Source organism: Mus pahari, chromosome 3, assembly GCF_900095145.1.
Source record: "Mus pahari chromosome 3, PAHARI_EIJ_v1.1, whole genome shotgun sequence".
NCBI classification, from domain to species: Eukaryota; Metazoa; Chordata; class Mammalia; order Rodentia; family Muridae; genus Mus; species Mus pahari.
The window spans coordinates 48,774,753-48,792,006 of record NC_034592.1 but is presented as its reverse complement, the minus strand read 5'-3'; the positions used below and the strand labels follow the sequence as shown (position 1 = coordinate 48,792,006).

At 43.7% G+C, this 17,254-nt stretch overlaps 1 protein-coding gene across 1 annotated transcript in view; it reads left to right on the top strand.

Annotated features, from left to right (window-relative positions):
- Dpp4 (dipeptidyl peptidase 4) overlaps positions 1-17,254 on the top strand; it is an 82,369-nt gene that overhangs the window by 42,184 nt on the left and 22,931 nt on the right. Inside the window, exons 11-19 of the mRNA XM_021192699.2 lie at positions 5,372-5,507; positions 7,733-7,777; positions 9,702-9,809; positions 10,066-10,133; positions 11,094-11,147; positions 11,530-11,651; positions 13,057-13,104; positions 13,341-13,439; positions 15,867-15,936. Coding sequence (XP_021048358.1) covers positions 5,372-5,507; positions 7,733-7,777; positions 9,702-9,809; positions 10,066-10,133; positions 11,094-11,147; positions 11,530-11,651; positions 13,057-13,104; positions 13,341-13,439; positions 15,867-15,936 — 750 coding nt within the window. The remainder of the gene's footprint in view (positions 1-5,371; positions 5,508-7,732; positions 7,778-9,701; positions 9,810-10,065; positions 10,134-11,093; positions 11,148-11,529; positions 11,652-13,056; positions 13,105-13,340; positions 13,440-15,866; positions 15,937-17,254) is intronic.

Genomic DNA, 17,254 nt, shown 5'->3' with positions numbered 1-17,254 from the left:
GGCATTAGGAGGGGCCCAGAACAGAGAGAAACAGTTTGAACATGGCCAGCGGACTGACATGGCCATGAAAGAGGAGAGAAAAGGGGAGAGCGAGTGAGGAAGAGAAGAAAGAGAGGAGAGAGGGCAAGTGGACCAAGAGAGAAGTTACGGGCCAATAGGACAAGAGCTGAGAACTAAGAGATCTCTCCGCCTAGAAGCTGGGGAAAGGGAAGGAAGCTCAGTTCTTCAAATCTCAGAGTCCCCTCCCCCCACCCCAGCTACATAAGCTTAGGACAGGGGGGAGCGAGGCTAGAAGAGTTGGGAGGAGCTACAGGACTGCTTGACACTTGGCACTTCCTAGAACAAAATGATTGACTAGTTACATTTACTGTTGAACACTTTTCCTGTGGCCCGGGCTAGTTAGTGATCTGCCCTTGGTTTCTCACTCATTCTGCACAACACCCTAGGGTATTGTTTCCATGGTCACCTCACAGATGATGAAAATGTGTCTTCCCTGCCAAGAAAGCACTGCTCAAAGCACGGTGGGAAAGTGCTGAGCTCAGAAGAGTTAGCCAAGTCTTTAAGGACTTTTCGAATTAGTCACCTTACCTCTTTGTCCTTTCATACTTCCTTAAGCTAAAGGTTTGGTGAGGGCTGCCTTATTGGCTGGCGCTATTGGATGTCGAACATATTACCAACGAGATGTCTGTCTTAGGAAATGTCACAGGGAAGCATTCCGGGGAGAATCTAAGATACAGCTGCGATCTCTGTTGGTACTGGTGAGATTGTAGCTTTTCTACAGTGAGACCCGAGGTCCACCTGGGGAAAGTAGTCATTCACTTGATGAGACCACACTTACATGCTTTTAGTAAAAGACCCGTCCCCCCCAGGACCAAGGCAGTCTTGACAAGGCATACTTACTGTCTCACTGCCTTGTGGGTCCCCTAGTGACTCACTAGATCCTTGAGTAGACAACCAAGCAAGTTCAGCACCGCTCTTCCTGGCTCTGCCCGGGTCTCCTCACTCATTTTGTTTGTCTACTCTTCCCAAGGCTTCCAGCAAGTGGGGTCCTGTTAGTGGCTGAGTCTGCTCTGCGCCGCTGATAGGGATTAGAACACGAAGAGCATGAGCCTCTCTGCCACCCTCAAAGATTGGGGTTTGAGGCTGATTAGGTTGCTTGAGCTGCTGGTATGCACTGACTCCAAATGGGAATCCGAGAGCTCAAACTGTTTGAGAGGAAATAGTACACAACAGAGATGTTGTGAAATTTCTAACTTTTCTTTAGAGTTGTGTTTCCAGGGCCAACTGATGTAAGACAAGATCTGTTAGAGAGGGGTCTATTTTATAATAGTAGCTGGTGCCCAGAAGGGTGACCGAGACATAGTGTCTGTTACTGTAGAATAGTTGAAGAGATAAGAAGCTGGGTGACCAAATGGATGGGTTGGTAGATAAATGGATGTATGGATAAGAAAGTTGGGCTTTCCATGTGTTCCTGTATGTGTATGGCACAGGAATGAATCCCCAAAGCCAGCTCCAAGGATAGCTTTCAAAATCATCCTGTGTACCAAGTCCTCTTTTCTCCCTCTGACTAGCTATCTGCAAATTCTTCAGGGTAAAACCACAGGGCTGGAGAGAGTGTGTCTAGTGAGGTGATCCCCCCCCACACCCACACACCCACTCAATATCCGGTGAACAGCCTGAGGGCCCATCACACCCAACTGATGATTTACCCGGTCCTTGTTTTCCCGGTACCTTAAGGGACACAGTAGATAAAGACTCCCTTTATCTCTGAACACCAGATGACCCTTGGTCTATACACTAGACTCATCAAAGCCTGAGATTGCCGGGCAAGAGGTAAACTGGACTGGAGTTCCATCCGCCCAGCCAGCTTGCAGGTGATACCCATAAGAGAGCAGACAGATTAAGCTTGTGTGCTATACAATGCTATTTCCCTCAACCCTCCTGCATCCCTCCCCACTCATCCCTCTTCTCAGCAATCTGTCAGTGGACCCAGGAGGATTGGCATCCCTATCAGAGCAATGGGTGGCATGGAGCCCACGGCCGGCACTGGAAGTACGCCTGCTTCCTCTGGTGACTCACTGAATTAATTAGTCCCAGGCTGCAGTGGCTCTGGGTAGCATTTTCCCCTCCATTATTCCTTCTAGTTAGCGAAGCATAAACATCATTAATGTACAGTTGAAACATTTACACAAATTAGAGGCAGCAATGTCACCTAAAAGCCTTGTATGAAATGCTTCCTCTTTGCCAGGACAAGAAGTCACTTTGCAAGATTTGCCACAGCAGGATGTCCTAGGAGTGCAACCAGCCAACTTCATAAAATTTAGCTTATACATAACTCTCAAGGAATAAATAGATTTCATTGAGAAAGGAGTTGTACACTCTGGGAACCGTAAGAGTGGAATGAAGTAGCAGGACTTTCCAGTGAGATAGGAAAATATTTACAGGAGGCACAAATACAGACAGGAGAATCTGAAGCCATCTCCTTGATTTGAATCCTGGCTCCAGAGGTTTCTGATTGGTTGATCCTGGGAAAGTCACTTAACATCTCTACCCTTGTGTTTCCTCATCTGCTACACAGGAACCACACTGGTACTTGCCTCCCAGAGTGATTATGAGTCTTATGGGAAGTAGCCAGTTTCTTGCACAGTCACATTCACATGGGTATAAACTGTTATAAGTCCAGAAAGTCACTGCTTTATCATGAAAACCAACCAGATTCTCCTGGTGACTGATGCACTTCCAAAATTTGGAAGCCTTTGTTGGGTTTCTCTGCCCAACCTAGCACAAGAGACCCAGGCTCAGAAAGAGGCTTGGCTGCAGGTGGGGGAATGCTTTAGCATTTTCTGCTCATGACAAGAGAGGAAGTTTGTTAAGTAATTGGCCCCCTCCTCAGTCAGTGTGTTATCCTACAAAAGGTAGTTGGAAATCCCGCTGGTGGCATGTTCTTTTGATTTACAGTGGGGACTTAAACCTTTGAGTCAAGAGTTGAGGTAAGCCATCCATCCCTTTATGTCTTTTTCATGACTCGGAAGTATCATCTTGGCATAATGTTTGCTCAGGGCTGTGATTAGAGGAAAGTGTGTTGATAAAAACGGTTTAAAACAGAGTATCTGCTGCCTTGGTGAGAGACCTCTCGGAGTCTGGAGTACACCCGGAGCCACTGACAGTGACTAGCAGACCCAGGTTCATTAACCTTTATCTAGAAATGGACAGGGAACGTGGCCAGGTCACATAAGGCGACCAATGCACGTGAGTGTCCTGGCTGCTTGCCCACATTCCATTACTCAAGTGTTTTCAAATGGCAGAAGTGGTTTTATAGCATGAACAGCCATGCTCTAAGATATAACACAGATTTCATAGATAAAGGTGGCATGGGGCATGGAAGGGTTCTCTTGCTCTCACCTGCCTCTCTGCAACCAGAACACTTTTAAAATGAGGAAGAGTGTTTCTGGGTCCCGACATGTGTCTCTAAGTAAGGAAACTTTCTTTCCCTAACAAATGGGTTCATAAGTCTCATCAGATTCTCCATAGGGTTTCCTTTCGGGTTTTGGAGAATGGTCTTTTTTTTTTTTTTGGCCTTGGCTGGCTTTGAACTTCCAACAATCTGCCTGCTTTGATCTCCAAAGAGTTTGTTACTGTGGTGGTGGTGTTTGTTTACTGGATCTAAATGGGCAAGAGTGAGTAGAGTAGAACCAGGGCTAACAGAAAAGAATCCACGATTCAAATCCATCCTGGCTGGCATTCATCTTCGTATCATTCACAGCTATACATGAGTTTACATTACGAAAGGGACAAGGAAAAGAAAGAAATCCATGACTTTGCAATTGAATCTTTATATTAGAACACGGCTGCTCTTATTAATGTCAGCATTGTCTCTAGCTGCTTCCCTACTGGGGCAGTGTGACAGACATGTAGAGCACAAAAACTAAAAAAAAATTACTGTCAGGATCCTCAACTAAATGTTTCTTAATCTTTGGTGTAGAATATTAATTTTTGAAAAACTTCATTTTTCTGTCTTATTTTTGATTCTTCCCAGTTATTTGCAAGGATCTATTCCTCGTCCTGGGTAGGGGGTTACTCTCCTCCTGCTCGCTTGACTCCCCTGTTTTGGGTGAGGGCAGAAGAGCTGGGCTAGGTCAGGGGCCCTGGCTCCTTCCCAGGATGTGGAGAAACACACTCAGACACTGCACTCTGATTAGCTCCTGGATGCTAGGGACACTGATTTAGCAGCAGCAGCCTTGCAGGAAACACTCTGACTAGGGGCAGGGAGTACGTTAAACTACTAGAAAATTATATCATCTTTCCAAGTGTCCTGACCTCACTGAATTACTCTCAGGCAGCAGAGAAGAGTTGGGAAAGTTTCACCCTTGACTGCCTGGTACCAGGGGGTCAAGATAGGGACTTCAATGTCCTAAACATATGGGTTCATAAGTCACTTTAAGATGTGCTCGCTGCTTTTTGTGTTAGATACACTTCAACTTCTTTCAGAAATTAAGTTTTGTTTTAAGCTAAAGAGGAGAGAAAGTGTTCTGTGATTAAATGGTTCTCCTAGTAATGTAAAATTCTACTTCTCATTAGTCTGTCTTAGGGTTCTATTGCTGTGAAGAGACACCCTGACCACAGCAACTCTTATCAAGAAAAAGGTTACATCGGGGCTGGCTTACAGTTCAGACAGAGGTTTAGTGCGTGGTCACCATGCTGGCAAGCATGGCAGCACACAGGTACACATGGAACTGAGAGTTCTACATCCTGACCAGAAGGCGACAGGAGGAGTCTGTGTGCCACTATTGGCATAGCCTGAGCACAGGAGACCTCAAAGCCCACCACCACACTGACCCATGACACACTTCCACCAACACACCTAAGAGTGCCACTCCCTCTGGGTCTACGGGGGCCGTATATATTCAAATCACGGCAGACTAGATTCTTTTTTTAATCAAGTAACATATTCCTTTGCAACAAGGTCTGAAAACCCTCATATTTCTTGTGTGTGTGTGTGTGTGTGTGTGTGTGTGTGTGTGTGTACTAGCATGTGTGTGTGGAAATGTGTGCTCATGCTTGTAGAGACCTGAAGTTGGCATGGGGCAAATTTATGGATTATTCTTTACTCTTATTTATTGAGCAGGGTTTCTGACTAAACCCCAAGCTTGCCCATTCTGGCTAATCTAACTACAAGGTTGACCTAGGAATTCCCTGTCTCTGCCTCTCACCTAAGTGCTGGGAGTACAGGTGGCCACCATAGCTGCCTGGTTTTTACTTGGACTGTGGGGGGTCAGAATTTTAATCTTTATCCTTGCAAGGCAAGCACGTTATCCACTGTGCCATCTCCCTGACCACACTATTTCTAAAAACCCTCCCCTCTTATTTCCAGGGATCACTATTTATGTGATGTGGTGTGGGCTACAGAAGAAAGAATATCATCTCAGTGGCTCAGGAGGATTCAGAACTATTCTGTGATGGCTATCTGTGACTATGATAAGACCAACCAAATATGGAACTGTCCGTCGGTAAGATTTCCCTGGGATGCCCTGCTGTTCCAACAGCATGTGACATGAGGGGTCTTTGTCATCCGAGTGAGTGGAGGTTGGAATCAGCAAGTGTTTTAGTTTCTCTTGTCCCCAAGTCCATACCCAGCTCTGCAGCAGGAGGTTAGCCTTGCTGTCAGATACTCGATATCCGAGAGAGCGTCCATTTCTCTTTTTCACACTAGTCGTGGTGTGGTAGGTGTGCATGTGATCATTTGGGAGGAGGGAAAAAGGAGTGGCTAGAAACCCTGAGGATGGAAGTTGGTGTTCAAGTTCAAAACCAAGATGAGGTTGCTAGCAAAATGAAGGCTACTTTAACAGGTAAAATTTAAAGGATGGAAAATAGCTAGCTAAGTGCGTGGGTAACAAATACCAGGAAGGTACAAATCTATTAGTAGAATGTAACAATTTCTAAGCAGAAACCTGACTGAGAATCTAAACACAGATCCATCAGCCTGAGAGGGCAGCAAGCTGAGGGGAACTGAGTGTTGATCCATAAGTGCTGAGGTTCCCAGACAGGGTACCTTGAAGTTCTCTGAGGCTGAGGATTTCAGCAAAACTGCCCTGAGAGCCAGCAGCCACAGGAGACGCTGGAGCCGAAGTGGAACAGATATATGTCATGACCACTCTGTGCCCCCTCATTCTTTCTGGTCATGAACCCTGTATTACACACAGCTATCTGCCAGCATCCTAAATGGGCAGAGGGCAGAGAATTCGAGTGATGTTCCATATCTTGACACACCCGTTTGTTTATGCAAGAAACATCACATTACTTAAAATGTCCCCACCTCGTTGCTAAGCTATGGGATCATTTTTTTTTTTTTTTGATTTTTGGTTTTTTTGTTTGTTTGTTTTGTTTTTTTGTTTTTTAAAATTAACTAAACAGCCTGCATCTCCCCAAAAACTGTTTTTGTTCTGGTAGGGAGTGCAGTTGTAAAGATATTCCTTAACGCTTCTATGCCTTGAACATTTACAACATGACAGAGACAGTGAAGCCTGAGACTCAGTGAGGGTCAAAAGTGCCTCTGTCATAGGACACACCTGAACTCATATGGCGAAACTCAAAGCTCTTTGCTTTCTGCTGCCTGACTCATCACAATATCAGGATATCGTGCCATAGGAGGACTTAAGATAGATACAGAGGGTAATAACAGATACTCTGTTGGAGCCAGATGAACAAGACAAGGAAATGGCTTGCAGGAAGACAGACAGAGAGGCAGCTAGGATAAGACGTCCTATGTGAACAGATAAGAAAGTTCCCTGTAAGCTGAGGGATTGTGTGAGGACATAGTGAACAGCTTAGAGCACAGAGGGGCCGAATGTGCTTACCACCTAAGCTGGAAGAGAGGCACTGGATGGGGAATGAGGCCAGTGATTTAGATTTGGGCTCAGGGGCCATGCAGAGGTGTTTAGATTTATCTTGTAATGGATGGAAAGCCAAGTCAGGATTCTAAAGTGAAGAGTTTAACAGGAATCAAGTTGTCTGTTGCCAAATATGATCAGCTAGGGGCTGAGCAGGGAGGATAGTGGACCAGAGGAGAAAGTGATAACTGAACATTCAATTAGGAGACTATGGCAGCAGCCCACTAGGAACATCCCGAAGAGGTGAATGGTGGGAGTGTCTGTAGGAAAGGACAGAAGGCTGAAGCAAGGGGCTAAGGGAGATTTCCATGTGAAGGGAGTGAGAAGAGAGGGAATCTAGACTGAGTGGCTAAGAAAAGGTCTGAGAACAGGCAGCTGGGCTACAGGAAACTGAAGGACAGCACCGAGTTCTGTGCACATAAGCTCTAAAAGGCCAGTTGGAGTTCAGGCCAGCCCCAAGAGACAGAGATAAGTGAACAAATGCAATCTCATGAGAAAAACTAACATAAACAGACCTAAAGGATGAGAGATTATTTTCTTTTGTCGTGCGTGTAAGTTCGTGTGTGGCGTCTTGTGTGGGGCTAGGGAAGTAGCTCATTTGGTGGATTACAGGTTTAGCATGCCTGAAGGCCTTGGATCAGTTCCCAACACTACGTAAGCCTGCGTGTGGGGGTGGACCCATGTCACCCTAGCGCTTAGGATCCCGACACAGGATCAGAAGTTGAAGGCTTCAGTCATATTGTCAGCTTGAGATACAGGAGACATTTGTCTTTAAAAGAAAGAAAAAGCATAAAAGGACTTGAGCATCTTCTCTTTGAAGCACTGCCATTGTCTTTTCTCCCCAGGAGCAGCAGCACATTGAAATGAGTACCACGGGCTGGGTCGGAAGAGTAAGTGTCCTGAGTTATAGATTTCATAGACATCATGTCTGCTACTCAGAGCCGGTTAACGTGTGGCTGTCCTATACTAAGACACTGTGTTGTCACTGATGGGAACGTGAGTCGGGCCATGTCTCAAGTGTTAACTGTGCTTCCTACTGTACACTGTATACCTAAGAAGGTGAAGAGACAACTCAGACACCAAAGTCATGAACAGAACTGACGAGCAAAGCGCCTTCTCCAGGCAACAGGAACTTCCAGTGAGCTGAAAGGCTGCCAAGGCGCAGAACATACTTGTTTGACCTGTTGTTTGAGTTCTCTGCTTGGGAGGCGGAAAGAGGGTTTCAGTCCAGCCTGGATGGCAGCCATCAGGAACAGTACCAATCCAATAATGTCCGTTGCATGCCTTTCTGGAGGAAAGCGCATGTTGGTAGGCACTCTGAGGATGCCCTTTATCTGGGAAAGCAAGGTGACCCTCAGAGACCCACTGCTCTGCTCACCACCACCACCTGACACACGTACGTGCACAGCGCCCCAGACTCAAGTCTGAGACTGTGGAAGAAAGCACGGGGTCAGGGGAGGGACTCCAGCCACTATGACACCTTACCGGGAAGATGAAAACTGAACGGCACGTAGCTTTTTAAAAAAGGGTATCGAAGTGAAGCAAAGACTGTAACCACTTCCCTTCTCCTGGGTGAGAGAGGTGAGGTTTCAGTCCAGGAAGAAGACCCCTCTCTGCTGGGCTGGGAGCTACCACAACATTCCCATGTCCTTTTTTTCCAGGCACTGATTGGGCAGAGGAGAGAGGTTTGCCAACAAGAAAAGTGGTTTCCTCCATGGCAAGAGACATGCTACACTTCCTCACGACTCTCTGAAAAAAATATGTTTTTTCCTCTCTGTATTTAACCAGACAGATGCCACTTTTCACACATTTCTACTAGGCACAACTCCATCCAGGGGAAACAGGGAAATGTATTAAAAAGATAAGGCTGTGAACATGGGTCTAGAGAGGGGAATGTGCTTAAGAACTCTGTAATGAGAACACAAAGTGTACTGCACGCCTCAGCTTGCTTCATAAATGAATTCACTTTGAATCACTAAATAGAAGAGGCAAGCATTTCCCTTCTTACCCCAGACGGGAATGGATGAGAGAGGAAACACTCAGGGCAAAGTGAACCAACAATTTTAAAAGACCATCCTCTACCTGCTAGCAACGTAACCAGGAAATAGAAAATAAAACGCAAGTGTCCTTTCAGGCTGGGAAAAGTCACCTCTTCTATTTAAACACAATTTTCTGAGAACTATCCTCTATTGAACTTTAAAAAAAAAAATTTTTTTTTCTCTCTATTCCCATGTAATCATTTTTGTAAGGTGTTGATCGTCTTTAGCAAAATGAAAAGGCTTAGGAGAAAACTAACTGTATGAGTGCTTCCACAGGAAATCTATGGCAGAGATTCCTGGTGGCATCTAGTCCAGGAATGGTTAAAGACTAAGCCTGACTTTCAAACCGAATTGTGAAAAAAAAAAAAAAAAATGGGAACAAAAATTTCCACTTCCAACCTGAAACAGATAATTAGATGCCTTCTAGAAAGTGCACTTGCAATATCAAGGAAGTTCCTTCCAACAGAGAGTGTTTAGGTTGCCTGCCCATATGGTTGGGAGTCTCCATTATCCTTGCAAGATACGTTCCAGAACAATGGAAACATTTCTGTGTGTTCAATATCTGCTGTGGGCACCTTTGTGTGCCTTCTCCCATTTGACCTACCCAGAGTAGCTCGTGAGTTTGTTCTCTGCTCCCTGTCTTCTACTTGGGAAGATGTTCATTTCGAGGTCCTTTGTTTCATCACGTGACATGCAAAGGATGCAGGGATTAGAGAGGGGTTAATCCTGAGGCGAGACTGGCACGGTGACATTTCTTTGCTCTGTCATTGTCTAGTTTAGGCCTGCAGAACCCCATTTCACCTCCGATGGAAGCAGCTTCTATAAGATCATCAGCGACAGAGATGGCTACAAACACATCTGCCACTTCCCGAAAGATAAGAAAGTGAGTATGCTTATGCAGCAGACCCCAAGCTGACCTCCTTCCCTAACTGAAATAGAAATCAGTTCATGACATTGAGCAGTGTGCATAAATAGACTAATTCAAATTCTTCAGTGGTCTATGGGATGAAGCAGAATGGGACATTGATGACCCCAAAAGGAGCCTCAAATTTATTTGACTTCCTGATATAAATGATTAAATCCTCTGCTTAGCTTTGCTCAGGGAATCTAATACATCTCATATTTAAAACCCCATCCAGGACTGTACATTTATTACAAAAGGAGCCTGGGAAGTCATTAGTATCGAAGCTCTGACCAGCGATTATCTGTGAGTATACTCTAATAACCAGTAAGTAGGCTCTAAACCCGTGCGCTATACTCACACCCTCTCACAGAAGCGCAGGAAAATCTCCCACAAAGAGTCGCTGACTTGGAATATGTTCAATCCTTCTTTTCTTTTTAACATACGGAAGCCTTAATGATTTTCACATACGCTCAGCAGATTTGACACCATGCCACCACGCGGTTCTACCTCTTGGTTTTACCTGCTTTGCACTGGAGGGGCTGCAATCTCTCATGAGCGTCCTGGGCCGCTCACTGCAGGGGCACTCTGCCTTCTGTTAACTTCAGACTGACATGGGCTCCAGGAAAGACTGAGAAAGGCAATTTTGTCTGCTGGTGGCTCGGCCTTGCTCTTTGGAATATGGAAAGCACTGCTTTAAGTGCCCACTAACTGCATACATGAGCTGTCAGCAAAAGGCATTTAACTTTCCATTAGGATCTTGGGCTCTTCTCTCATTGGCCTCATCACAGAGGAATTTTACCATTGCCCAGAGTAGTTTCTGAAGACTTTACAGAAGGAGCTCTGCCACGTTCTGGAATATACAGCCCCTACAGCTATGCAGCTTATGTAATAAAACAGAGAAGACAGAAATCAGGATTGGAGTGGGGGGTGGGGGGCACTCAATTTCAAGCTAGCTGTCCAGGCATATTTTTCTTGCAAAAGCCCTGTTTTGCATGTTTTACTTACCATTCCAATTCAGGAAAAACTCCATGGATTCTTCCATTTCAGACTGTTTAAAGAAAGAGTCCTGGGTAGAGATGGTGGAGGAGATAGCTTCTGGGTGGGATGAAAGGGCAAAGCAGCAAGTGTGGACAGGGGGCACCCACTCATGCAGTACAGCCGTGTGTGCCTGTGTGCCCGGGCTTGGAGATCAGGGGATATAGTTAACATTTTTGTAAAACATATTTAATACATATATGTATATTGTATTTGTTTTCTTCTCAGATACTACATTAGTAACCAACATAAAGAAATGCCAGGAGGAAGAAATCTTTATAAGTAAGAGTGATGCTGGGATGTTGACATCAGGGGTTTTCAGTGACAGATTATTCCTTGCCCCTGTCTGTCTGTCTGTCTGTCTGTCTGTCTGCATGTTTGTCTTGTCCTAATTAATGTTACACTGGAATTGTTATAAGCACTTAGATGACTTCACTTATCATTCATATGTCACCAAAATAATGACTTTATGAGGTGTTTCCTGACATTCCCTAATTATGGAAGACTAAGGTTATCATAAAGTAATACATGCATTTTATGGTGAAGAGAAAGTCCCTGGAGGGTTGCTATGGTGGTCTGAGTTCTCTGAGCATGACATTAGTCAGTTTCTTCCTATCGCATACGTTTTGATGAAGTGATTAATCCCCACCGTTTGGCTTTACAGAATTCAACTTACTGACCACACAAATGTGAAGTGCCTTAGTTGTGACCTGAATCCAGAAAGATGTCAGTATTACGCGGCGTCATTTAGTAAAGAGGCAAAGTACTATCAGCTGGGATGCTGGGGTAAGTGTGCATCGGTGCGAGGAAGAGCTAATGTCTGTCCTGTGGAACTGTGAAAGCGCCTGTCCCTACAGCACTGACGGAGACCCCAAGGGCTTCCTCCAGGAATCTATTTTTCTTCTCTGCTTGGCCCTTCTTCCTCAGGCAACATAGGAGCCCTCAAAGACACCTGTGCCCTTTTCTGCACTCGCACTGTGTAATGTGGACACATGACTTTCTTGCCCCTGAGTTCATTCTTAGACACCCACATGTTCTGGGTTTTAAATAATTACTTTATGCATTTTTATTCCAAGTCTAGAAGCCTAGGCAAGGGAAGGCACAGAGGCATGTTCCAGTCATACAGTAAGATCAAAGTACTCTAAGGGGCTTCTCTGAGTCCTCTTTTCTCATGCTGTACCAGGCTGCTTCTTAAAATAAAAGCATAGTCACTGGCAAAGGGGCCTTCAAACTACTTATCCTGTTGTCTCCCTGTTGTATTTTGCTCCCTCTGATGCAGTTTTTTAGTTTTCTTTAGTATGGCTAAAGGTTGCCATCATTTCTTGGGTAGGTGCTTTATACTAGGAGCTGTGCTAAAAGCGTAATATTTGTGATCTTATTTAAACCTTAGTAAAACTCTCCAAAGAACATATTACCCTCACTTTCTATGAAAAGATATTGGCACGTAGACACACTGACCTAACCTTTCCAGCAAGTCGGTCAGGATTCAAACCCAGGTCTAGCAGTGCCTTCACTGTGCTTTTTCAAGCAAACCCAGAAATTAACTATATCATTTAAATGCATCAAAATTAAATGGATCACAAGATAGCTTTGCTATACATTACCTTCCACTCCACAGCTACCACAGTTGGGATAAATAGTGAAGATATGGGCTGGTGAGAAAAACACATTTCCATGCCAGAAAGAAACTGCTTATCCAAGTTAGGCACTGCAGATGTGTCTCCTGGCTCCCAGACTCTCCTGAGTGGGGGCCCGTGAGCAGACTCGCCTCCTCCAGGTGAAGCTGGTTCCAGAGCTCTGCCCACTCACCCTCCAAGGAGCACGGGGCTTTCAGAGGTAGAATGGTCAACTTGTAGTCACAAAGAATGGGGAAGTCGAAACTGTAATTTTGGCTCGCTGAGGAGGAAATTGGGCACAGAGATGGTACCCTGTTCGGGATGTCCAGCAGAGCAGAGGCCCCGATTACCTGAGCCCCCATGTCTTTGTAGGAACGCATCCTTCACTTAATTGCAGTTATTTGAAAGGAAAAAAAAAAAAAGTGGGGGTGAGGAGGAGAAAGCTAAGCTTCTTACCTCCTGCAGTAGCTGCTTTGTGTTATGTCAGACAGTAGTAAGTGCTGGTGTGTTTGAAAGCTCACACACGCGCGTGCTGCTCTCATCTAAAACCTGCCTTTCGCTGGTTCTGTTCACAGGCCCCGGTCTGCCCCTCTACACTCTCCATCGTAGCACGGATCATAAAGGTATTCGGTCATACATCCCCCTCCACCGGCTTGTAGGAAAGCACTCACGTGAATAGGGTCGACATGGGGTTTTCCCTTGGCATTAGTGTCTTACCCAGGAGTTAGATATAAGCCTTCCTTCCTACCGGAAGTGTGCACGGCCCAGCTGCCGCAGTGCACGCCTGCTCACTGTTGTCGCGTGCGACCTAGCCTCTTTGTACTGTTATGAGTTACGGCTGTTTCCTGTATCTGTTTAGAGCTACGAGTCCTGGAAGACAATTCTGCCTTGGATAGAATGCTGCAGGATATCCAGATGCCTTCAAAAAAATTGGACTTCATTGTTTTGAATGAAACAAGTAAGTTACATGTAGTCTTTTGGAATAGTGTTTTTGGTGGGAACAAGAATAAAATACAAATAATGTGACAGTTTGGTCTGAGAATATGTGCTTCGTGTTGTATGAATCTAATTTAAAAGGTTATTTTTTTTTCCACAAAACACTCTATTACAACTACTATGTTTGCTTTGCTTTGTGTGTGTGTGTGTATGTGTCTTAAAGACTGTTTGGGGGGAAATGTACTATAGATAGGTCAGTCCATCAAGCTAGTAACTCTGTTCTACCAATGAGCATTAATGGTAAAAACATAATGGCTAAGCTAAATCACACCTGATAGATTTTATCTTTGAACTATAGAGTTAGATAATACCTAAGACGATTATGTTAAAATTTTGAGGTTTTTTTCTAAAATGTTTAAACTTCAGGCTTTTCTTTGGGGGGGGGGGNGGGGATGTTATTTCCTAGTGAGCTCAGGTGGGGCATGCTCAGGCACCATTAAGGACAATAGGTTTATCTGAGTTAGAATTGCTTGTTTCTCTTCAGTTTCTTTTTCCACTCGGGAATAATGACTAATGGGAAAGGAAGATATACCTCATGATTGATAAGCTTGGGTTTTAACATGGGAAAAAATGGAGCTTTGGGGCATCCTGGGAAATATGGAGCTGAAGAGATGGCTCAACCATTGGGAGCTGATAGAGCTCCTGCAGGGCCAAGTTCCTTCCCCAGTGCCCATGCCCGGTGGGTGGTTCACAAGCCCTGTAACTCCACCTTCAAGAATTCCTGCACCCTCTTTCGGATTCCCAGGGCATCTGCTCTTACGTGCACAAACCCACACAGAGAGATACATACACACATAACCTAAACTAATAAAAATAAAATGCTTTTGAAAAGGAAATGAATAAAGAATTCAACTCCTGTCATTGGAAAGGGTAGGACAGGCGCACTTGGGCAGAATAACTTAGCACCCTGCTCAAAGGGAATGTGTGTGTGTGTGTCACCAGGGTCCTTGCTAACAAACCCCTTCTGACCCAGCAGGGGTGCCACTGCTCCCTGTCCCTGAGACATCTTGAATGTAAAGAGCTCATTTTGACAGTCTGGTGCTAAGTTCTGCAGTGCATATGGAGACGCCATTCTATTTCAGCGGGCACACAGTGGGAGTCCTTAGGTTTTAGGGCCAGGAGGGCACACAGTTAAAAGGAAATATTCATAGAAAGTAGGAGGGGACCAACATAAGGCGAGGGAAGCATTCATTAGGCTCTAGTCATTCTCACTACATCACTACATCACTACAGGAAAGGGGGTTGGGACATGGCCTGAGGAAGTGAGAGCTTGAGGCCTGAAAGACCCCGTCCTCACAGAAAAACTGCACATTTATAAAAAGATAAAATTAAAACCCCTTCTAATCAACTAGTGCTGGCCAAACAAGTTATTAAATCGTGACAGGTGCACGCATTAAAAATATTAGTCAATCTGGCTAGTAGTTTGATAGTCGATTAAAATTATAATAAGAATATTTTTTCTTACCTACACATTGAATAAAAAGCACGAAACAATTGGGAAACACAAATTGAAGATAAGTCCATCTATATAAATATTTAACTACTGGATCTTTCTTTTTCTCTTTAACCAAAATCATTATGAAAAATCAGTCAAGAAGCAGAAGGGAGATTACACATGAGAGACTCCTCCAGAGAGCAGGGGTTTTGTTTGTTTGTTTGGTTGGTTGGTTTGGTTTTTCTGAGCCTATAGTGTATATCTTCCTGAGTATGTGGAATTCTCATTTAGAATTATTAGACTTATTTATTCTGAGATCAAAGAAGACTGTCTCATTATCTTGAGATAATTTTTTTAATTATTATTAAACTGATGTTAAATCAAGCATAAGAATTTAAACAGACCCAAGGCAGAGCCCACAGAATGTGAAAGCAGTTTACTTTCCAGGATTCGATTTCATTCTGTACAAAACTGAGCTGAGACGAGGACTCTGCTTTGCGGTCTGGGGTGGCAATAGGAATTAGAAAATCGCCATTATATCCAGATTTTAAAAGAGACTTATGGCCGACTGCAAATTCTAAACAGCTTCAAGGAAATTCGAGAAGAGGAAAACATTTGGGAGGAAAATTTAGAACATAAACAAGCTAGATAAGAAGACTGGGTGCCAAAGAACAGAAGCATAAAAACAAAACATTAGGAATCCTAAAATGCACTTGTAGTTTAGAAGCCATCAATGTATTAGAAATGGTTTAATTGTTTTCCCACCTTAGTAACTAGCATTTATGAACAACAAAGCTGGCTTTTGTATCCTTAAAATGTGATCCTAAGCTGAGCTTTCTCGTTTTCTACCTAACTTAGCAAATTGGCGAGTTCAGAGAAACTACTGAGAAATAGGAAATGGAATCTCACTAATAACTATTTTTATCTCACTAATTAATCTTTCTGCTTGTTTAGGATTTTGGTATCAAATGATCTTGCCTCCTCATTTTGATAAATCCAAGAAATATCCTCTACTATTAGATGTGTAAGTATTCAAGAGAGTAATTTATCAGTCAACTGCTGCACTTCTCTGGGGTTATAGATTAATGACATAGACAGCCAATACTTCTTAATTACATCATTTATTATTATTCCCCGCCCATCTTGTACCTACAAATCCAAGCTGTGTTTTCTTCTAACTCAATAAACGAGATAGACACTTCTTTCTGTCATTATCATATGCTTTGCTTTGCTTCCCTGGAGTTTAAGGGAGTCCCACTGGCCTTTTCTGGTTCTTAGCTCCATCCTTTTTTACTGACAAGCAAGAGAAGGGCACTTTTAATCTACTAAGTTTTCTGTCATGGACAGGGCCAGGGAATTTCATGTTATAAAAAAAAATGTTTACTCATATATGAATGCATGAATATGTTCGCCTGTATAAATTTAGAATGCTACAACATCTAGTTTTAAATGAAAACAATGTGATATTTTGCTTAAATGAAAGTTCTTTTAACTTCCATCTAAAAAAGAGGCAAGAACCTGTTAGTAGAGGCATTCATGCAGAATTTGCTCCCCATTGTGGGTTTGCAAGAGCCAGTGAATAGGAAAGAGATGAATTGGGAGAGAATGATTATTCGAGAAGAGATGTATGGTACCCAGAAGTCATGTAAACTGGGAAGAGAGGACATTGAAGTAAGAAGCAATGAGCTATAGGGATTATCTCTTGGTACACAGGGGATTTGATAAAAGTTGTACATATGGCTATATGTGTGGTAGATCTTAGGCTGTAAAGGTTGCAAATACAACAATGTTGAAATTCTTGCACCGATGAATAATATGCTTATTTCCTGTTTCAAGTTTATACTTCTTTGTCCTTGAGGTCGTAAGTACTAGCATTCTTTTATATTACAGTCCTTCCTACTAAGGTATAGAGTCTCAGAGTGAGCAACACTATGTAATAGCCTTGGGAAAATGAGAAGCATGTGATGCTCTGGTTAGAGGCCTTAAGGAGACCCTAACCTAGGAAACAAGTGTATAGACTGGGATGGAAAACTACGCCAGTCATCATTGTTATTTTTATAAGACAATTTCCCCTATCCCCAGTATTTGATGAATTACATCCTCTATTGCTAAGATTGCACAGAATTTAAAATGTAGAATATGCTTGACAATAGTGTCCAAATGCAAGTCTTAGGGATGTATTTAAAGGAAACACACAGCCATAATGGTCATGTTGCTAAATTTAAAGAATTCAAATGATGCTTTTATTCACCTGATGTAATTGTCATCTCAGAGGCTTTCTGGTGACTAAGCTTACCATATCTAGTTCTTTCTGAACTCTGGCTGGCTGGTTCAACTCAGCT